Source organism: Trifolium pratense, linkage group LG3, assembly GCF_020283565.1.
Source record: "Trifolium pratense cultivar HEN17-A07 linkage group LG3, ARS_RC_1.1, whole genome shotgun sequence".
In the NCBI taxonomy this organism is placed as follows: domain Eukaryota; kingdom Viridiplantae; phylum Streptophyta; class Magnoliopsida; order Fabales; family Fabaceae; genus Trifolium; species Trifolium pratense.
Window position 1 is genome coordinate 27835913 of NC_060061.1, and position 8063 is coordinate 27843975.

The window sequence follows — 8063 nt, forward strand, 5'->3', positions numbered from 1 at the left end:
TTAGCTTAAGCCCAATGTAGTTGTGTTCATAAGCCCAATTGTAATGACTTGCTATATAAGCAAGGTTTGTGTGATCAATAAAGTTGAGTTGGCCATTTGTTCTTAACAAAAATGGTCTCTCATTCTCTCTCATGTAACTATGACTAGGGGGAATAGTTATATAAAAAGGGAGAAAAAATGAGTATTGAGTTGGTTGGTTAGACTAAGTCAAACTTACCACAATTTATAGAAAATCAATTATTTTTCTAATAAAATATTATTCTTATAATTTTCACATAAAAATATGTAATTCTCACATAAAGAATGCATTTTTTGAAGTTTTCGTAGTACAAATATTATTTTTAATGGTAAATTTTTTTTCTTCGGAAAATGCGTTATTAAATTTTTATTCAAGGGCAAAAATGAAAATTTAAAGGAGAAAAGAGAGTCATAGGGATGGGGGTGGGGGTGGAGGTGAGGGTGGGAATTCTTCTTCAAACGGAGTTACGAGGCCCAAAAGCCCAAACCATATAAATCAAATCAAACTTTGAATTAGTTTACGATCACTTGGAATTTCCGAAATTGCCAATATAAATACAAAAAATTAACAAAAAGGTAACCAATATCTGGAACTTTCCACAAAGGTCGTGATTCTACACCTTTTAACATGTTGAATTTCCAGAACCAGAAAGATTTAAACATATTTAGATTCAATCATCAACTTCACCTTCCAAACCGCAAAACTGAAGAAAAGAAAGAGAGAAGAAGGGATGGGTGTAGACTACTACAAAATCTTGCAGGTTGATAAGAATGCCAATGATGACGAATTGAAGAAGTCTTATAGGAAACTTGCAATGAAATGGCACCCTGATAAAAATCCAACCAACAAAAAAGAAGCAGAAACTAAGTTCAAGCAAATTTCCGAAGCCTATGATGTATGTTTTCTTATGTCAATTGTCAAATTTTTAGCTTTTTCTCAAATTATGAGTAGAATATTTATCTGGGTTATGCTTAGTTATGTATTTTTTTCATGAGGGTATTATCAATTTTTTAGCTTTTTTTTTTCTTTTCAAGTTAGGGGCAGAAACATTGAAACTAAGAAAAAAAGGAAACATTTTTATGTTAGTTATGTATTTTTTTAATAAGGGTATTGCAATTTTTTTTAGTGTTCTCTAAATTCATGAGCTTAATAATGAAAATTCAATAAATTTTTATCTGGGCTATGCTAAATTTGTTTGTTTTGTGAATTGTGATGATTATTGAAGGTACTTAGTGATCCTGAAAAGAGAGCTATCTATGATCAATATGGGGAAGAGGGTTTAAAGGGTCAAGTTCCTCCTCCTGATGCTGGTAGTGGTAGTGGAACTAGTTTCTATTCCACAGGAGATATCCCCGGATCGTTTCAGTTCAATCCGAGGAATGCAGATGACATTTTTGCTGAATTTTTTGGATTCTCAAGTCCATTTGGTGGCATGGGTGGAAGAGGTGGCAGTGGCGGCGGCGGCATGAGATCTAGGTTCCCTGGTGGAGTGTTTGGTGATGATATGTTTGGATCTTTCGGGGAAGGAGGAGGAATACATGTGAATCAAGCTGCACCTCGTAAAGCTCCTGCTATTGAGAACAAGTTGAGTTGCACTCTTGAGGAGATATATAGAGGAACTACTAAGAAGATGAAGATCTCTAGAGAAATAGCTGATGCTAGTGGGTTAGTAGTTAATTTTGTTCTACAATTTCTTCTGCATTTTTTTTAATCTGATATGGTTGGTTTTGTGCTTGCTGCAATGGTTGAAGTTTAATTTGGTAGATATATGGATCCATTGAAGAATCTCATAGTTCTAAATTGTGATTTGCAAATGCAACTTGACTACAATATAATTGTTCAACAACGATTGCGGTTACATTTACTTGCGTGTTGGCACCGCAATGTCAAGGTTCACAATGTAAATACAACAGCAATTTAGAACCATGAAGAAACCATTTGAGCCTAAAACATCATATTCTGCCATTTTCAGTTGGTTTTGTTGCTTGGCTTGAAAATCACATTTGAGAGAGCTAGTATTTGCTAATTAGCTGTCTGTTTTTTATGCCCTTTTGGCTGATGCGCGGTTTGCTCTACTTATTTGTTCACCTCCTTCATCATCTGTGTGCAATGATTGTGCCTTTATTGATAATAGGGTGTTTTTGTTTATGCAATGGCTAATGCATTTGTGTAATTTTTTTCCAAATAGAATGGAAGAGTTTCTAGAAAACTTTGTGGTTCAATATTAACAATGTATTATCTTTCCTTTTGTGTGCAGCAAAACCATGCCAGTGGAAGAGATATTGACCATAACTGTGAAGCCTGGTTGGAAGAAGGGGACAAAGATCACCTTCCCAGAAAAGGGTAACGAACAGCCAAATGTAACCGCTGCAGATCTTGTTTTTGTGATTGATGAAAAGCCACACAGCATCTTCAGTCGCGAAGGGAACGATCTAATTATGACTCAAAAGATATCTCTTGCAGAGGCCTTAACTGGTTATACAGTGCACCTCACAACACTAGATGGTAGAAACTTAAGCATACCAATCAACAATGTTATCCATCCTAACTATGAGGAGGTTGTTCCAAAAGAAGGAATGCCAATCCCCAAGGATCCATCAAAGAAAGGGAATTTGAGGATAAAGTTTAACATTAAGTTCCCAACTCGTCTCACTGATGAACAAAAAGCAGGAATTAGAAAACTCTTGGCTGCCTCGGGCTGAGATTGTTTGAGAGTATCTATGGTCATTGGCAGGAGGCAGATATGCTAGGGAGTACATTTATCTGAAAATATTTGATTTACCTATAAACTTGAATGTTCTGTATGCACTGGACCTGTTCAAAATTTTCAAAAAGTTTGATAAAATAAAAGTTAAATATATTTTTGGTCCTTACAAATATTTAAAAAAAATTTAGTCTATAAAAAATTTCAGCAAAATTTGGTTTTTCAAATATACTTTGCTGGTTCAGGAGGAGGGGTACTGGAAGCAGCGAGCCAAGATGCATTGGCTTCAAGAGGGTGACTTGAATACTCGATTTTTCCATATGTCCGCTTCAGCTCGTAGTAAGAAAAAAAAGATTACCAATCTTATGGATGACGCAGGTACTATAGCTCATACTCAAGAGGATTTGTGCGGGGTAGCTAAGAATTATTTTAATGCTCTCTTCAGAAATATAAGTGGTATTCATGAACCTGTGCTTAATCTTATCCAGCAAAGGGTGACAGAGGAGGATAATCATTCACTTATGGCACCCCTGACCAAAATTGAATTACAACAAGCTTTATTTCATATGCACCCGGATAAATCACCAGGTCCTGATGGTTTCAACCCAGCTTTCTACCAAAGGTTCTGGGAACATTGCGGAGATGATATTTTTGTAGCCGCATTTTCCTGGTTAGATAGGGGGTATTTCCCTTCTAGCAGGGCCGGATCCAGGAATTTTAGTAAGTGGAGTCAAAATTATAACGTAAAAAAATATAAATTGTTATTTATATAATTTTAACATTTTCTTATACAAAATTATTTATTTTGGTTTATTAGTCAATACTCTTAAAATACTCATTAGTATTATAAATTAGTCTGATTAATTTTATATTTGTTATAGTGTAATAAATTGACTATATAAAAACGATAATATCAGATATATGGGGTCACATTGTATAAATAATACTAGTATTAACTAAAAATATAATAGGCAAGTGGGGTCGGCTGACCCCACTGCCCCCACACTAAATCCGTCCCTGCCTTCTAGCATTAATGAAACTAATATTTGTCTCATCCCTAAATGTGATAATCCTACTTCGATGAAAGACTTGAGACCTATTTCTCTCTGTAATGTCCTCTACAAGATAGTCTCTAAAGTGCTTGCTAATAGGTTGAAGCTTTGCCTGGATAAATGTGTTTCCCAGGAGCAGTCAGCTTTTGTCGAGGGTAGGTCGATCCTTGATAATGCCCTTATTGCTATTGAAGTTATACATGCTATGAAGAGAAAGACTAGAGGATATAGAGGTGAGTTAGCATTAAAAATTGATATTAGTAAGGCTTATGACAAGGTGGATTGGGGTTTCCTTCGTGGTATGTTAGTCAAAATGGGGTTTGGAGAGAAGTGGATACAATGGATGATGATGTGTGTGAGTTCTGTTAACTATTCAGTACTTATGAATTTTGACAAAGTTGGTCCTATTACTCCAGGAAGAGGTTTACGGCAGGGAGATCCATTGTCCCCTTATTTATTTATTCTTGTGGCGGAAGGACTGACCGCTCTAATACACCAAGCTGTTAGTAGAGGAGACATTCATGGTGTGCGAATCTTTCGAGGCGCCCCTGAAGTGTCTCATCTCTTGTTTGCAGATGATTGTTTCTTATTCTGCAGAGCTAATGTTGCTGAGGCGACCCAACTTTTAAGTATTCTACAAACTTATGAACAGGCTTCGGGTCAGGAAATTAACCTGTCTAAGTCTGAAGTGTTCATTAGCCGCAATATGTCACAGGCGGCTCAAGCAGATTTAGCCGGTATACTTGGTGTGCGACATGTGTTGGGCACAGGTATTTATCTCGGCCTACCGTCTATGGTAGGTAGAAGTAAGAAGGCAATTTTTTCCTATATTAAAGATCGTATCTGGAAGAGGATAAATTCATGGAGAGGACGAGCCTTATCGAAAGCTGGAAAAGAAATTATGATAAAGTCAGTGCTTCAAGCCATCCCAGCATATGTTATGAGTATGTTTATCCTCCCTTCTTCTTTTATCGATGATATTGAAAAAATGATAAATGCCTTTTGGTGGGGAGGTGGCAATGGTAATAGTAAAGGTATTCATTGGTTAGCATGGGAGAGACTTGCCTGCCCCAAAGATAAAGGGGGTTTGGGTTTTCGGAATTTTGAAGCCTTTAATATGGCTATGGTAGCAAAACAAGCATGGAAAATTTTACAAAATCCAGATACATTGGTGGCTAGACTTATTAAAGCAAGGTATTTTCCACGATCTACTTTGTTGGAGGCGTCCCTAGGCTATAATCCTAGTTTTGCATGGCGTAGTATCTGGAAGGCTAGACAGGTTCTGTTACTTGGGTGTAGGTGGAGGATTGGTGGTGGTGACAAGATACACGTCATGTCGGATCCTTGGTTACGTGGGAATGGAGAACGCTGGATCCCTTCGCCTCAACCTGAAGGAATGTATAACTTATTTGTTAGGGACCTGATGGTAGATAATTATAAAGCTTGGAACGTGTCTAAAATTCGCATGTTATTTCCAGTCCAGGTGGCAGAGAGGATTATTGCGACACCTCTTATTGGGTCAGTTTATGTGGATAAATTGGTTTGGGAGGAGGAACGAAATGGGTGTTACTCTGTCAAATCCGGGTATAAGCTGGCTATGAAGTGTATTTTCCGTAATGATAAATACCATGTGAAAGGTAATTGGAAAGAGATATGGAAAGCGCATGCTCCACATAAAGCGCGTCATCTTCTTTGGCGATTATGCAGGGGATGTATTCCAACGAGGCGTCGGTTACTAGAACGTCATGTTGATTGTGATGTTCATTGTCCATTATGTGAAGATGAGGTAGAAGATGATGTACACGCTTTTTTCACCTGCGCTTCTGCTCAAACCAGTTGGCAAGCAGCTGGACTGTCATCTGTCTTGGGTTCCGCAGCTTGTCAGCAAGGTAGTGCGGTAGATAGAGTGTTTGCCGTGTGTCGGAATGAGGATTACGCTACTATAGGTAGAGTGGCTATGCTGTTATGGAGTATATGGCAGAACCGGAATGATAAAATTTGGAACGATAATCTTAGAAGCCCAATCCAAATTGGTCGGGCTGCGTTTGATCAGTGGAACGAGTGGATTGCCGTCCATAAGTTGCGAAGTAACGATGATCAGGTTGATCCGCCTGTCAGCACCAGTCGGTGGGAAAAGCCTCGGATAGGTTGGTTAAAATGCAATGTAGATGCAGCATTTTTTGTCAGTGCAGGTAGGACCGCGATGAGTGCTTGTTTTCGTAATAATTCTGGTGAGTTTATGGCTGGAATTACGCAATGGCAGCAACTGACTTCATCAACAGAGGAGGGTGAAGCATGGGCACTTTTGCAAGCTATGAATGAAGCTAAGAGTAGAGGTTTTGAAAGCGTCCAGTTTGAAAGTGACTCTCAAGTGTTGGTTGATGCTATTCGTACCAAACGGCGAGGCAATTCAGAGTTTCTCTCAATCGTTAATGAAATTATTCTTGTTATGTTATCATGTGTAAACTTTGAAGTTAAGTTTATTAGGAGACAAGTGAATTCGGTTGCTCACAATTTAGCTAGGGCGGCCAATTCCTGGACTAGTTTCCATAGATTTGAGATTATTCCTTCATGTATTGAACTTTTGATAATTAATGAAATGCAGTAAGTTTGTTTGGTTCAAAAAAAAAAAAAAAATTTTTTGTTATGATTTTTGGTTCGTGCATTTCATTTAACTTGTGTATATCATTTAAAATTTAAAATTTTTTTCTTCTGTAGTCATGTTTAGTACTAGTACATTTTACGAATTTATCTTGCAAAAGTTAATTTCTTTTTTAACAATGGATAAATTAAATATGAATTTTTCAGTTTTTGCATAAAAATTCATAAATAATTCATTTTATGTTAAAAAATTCTAAATTTTTGTGGGAAATGTTCTTATAATATTATTATAAACATGAATATAAAAAATCATTCAAAAATATGAAAATACACAAGAATTGATTAAAAGTAGAAACCAAAACTTGTGACAAAAAAATATTTAAGCGATTAAAAGTTGCTGAATTTTTTTATAAGAAATAAAAATAAAATTTGAAATATTTATATGGATCAAAAGTTTATTTAACTCTAAAATAAATTGATTAATTTTTATTCAAAATTGAGAAGAACTGTTCTTAAATTTTAAATGAATCAAACTCAAGTTTAAAAAAACAATGTATCAAACACAAGTCGAATTTTGAGTTGAAACTATTTTTATCAAGTTAAAGTTAATGCGAGTTTGATTTGACTCGACTCATTTTTGGTCGTCGGAGTAGAAGTAGTTTTTGTAATGACTTACCGAAACGGGTCAGAAGTGGAAACTCTTTACTAGGGGTGTACATGGATTGGGCAAATCTGGTTGACCCGGTCAAACTCACTCAATCCAACCCAAAAAATGGGTTGGATCGGGCAAGTGGATGGATATGAATTTCAAAAATGAAAAACCCATAAAAAAAGTCGGGTTCTCGGTAAAACCGGACCCAACCCAAAAAACCCACTTACCCACTACTGCTATGTTTTTTGAAATATATTTTATGAAAATACTAAATTTTTTTCCATTTGATCATTAAATATTTTTATATTGAAAATAAGTTATACTATTTTTTAAGAAAATAGAAAGATTGAATAATTTTATAAACAAATATGATAATTTATCGCACTATTTAAAAAATAAAATGAAAAGCTTGAATAATTTTCATAAACATATATTATAATTCATCGTTTAGTCATTTGTTGTTAAAAAAGCAAAAAAAAAAATTATTTGGGTAGCAAACTATTTAACTCGTAAATTAGTGGGTTTACACGAAAAATAGGTGATTATTTTTTATAGTGAAAAAGTTTACACAATTTTTCAAAAAAATACAATGGTTGAGTTATTTTTATAAAAAAATATGATGATTCAACATTTAAATATTTAATATAAAAAAATAGAAAAATAATTTGGGTAACCCACTACCCAACCCGGGAATTAGTGGATTTACCCAACCCGACCCAATATTATAATGGGTGATTATTTTCCTCGACCCAATTCGGAGTATCCTATATGATTCGGATTTTAGTTTTGGTCAAACCCAATCCGGCCCATGAACGCCCCTACTCTTTACTCCACAGCGATCTTATCCACTGAGCTAGCTGGAAGCTATCACTTTCCACCAATTGTGGGAGTGCCGTGAACAAAACCCACCCTAAAGTCACTAAGCAAAAAGTTGTCCTTAGATTTCTAAGGAAGACTTTGACCAACAAAAGCTTATTACCACGCGTCTTCTTGAAAAAACACTTAAAAGTTATAACTACTATTGAAATATAAATC

General features: G+C 35.7%; 1 protein-coding gene across 1 annotated transcript; it reads left to right on the forward strand.

Moving 5' to 3' along the window:
- The first annotated feature begins 563 nt into the window (after window positions 1-563).
- LOC123916231 (dnaJ homolog subfamily B member 13-like) lies at window positions 564-3568 on the forward strand. Its single transcript, XM_045967638.1, has 3 exons — window positions 564-914; window positions 1245-1684; window positions 2277-3568. Exons 1-3 carry the CDS (start codon window positions 750-752, stop codon window positions 2719-2721), a joined length of 1050 nt encoding a protein of 349 aa, XP_045823594.1. The 5' UTR covers window positions 564-749; the 3' UTR covers window positions 2722-3568.
- The last annotated feature ends 4495 nt before the right edge of the window (window positions 3569-8063 follow it).

What these genes read in the sequence shown, in the direction of transcription:
- LOC123916231 (XM_045967638.1), top strand. Translation starts at nt 750, where the DNA reads ATGGGTGTAGACTACTACAAAATCTTGCAGGTTGATAAGAATGCCAAT. An exon ending in AAATTTCCGAAGCCTATGAT is followed by an intron (nt 915 to 1,244) that starts GTATGTTTTCTT and finishes TGATTATTGAAG; the next exon opens with GTACTTAGTGATCCTGAAAA. An exon ending in GAAATAGCTGATGCTAGTGG is followed by an intron (nt 1,685 to 2,276) that starts GTTAGTAGTTAA and finishes TTTTGTGTGCAG; the next exon opens with CAAAACCATGCCAGTGGAAG.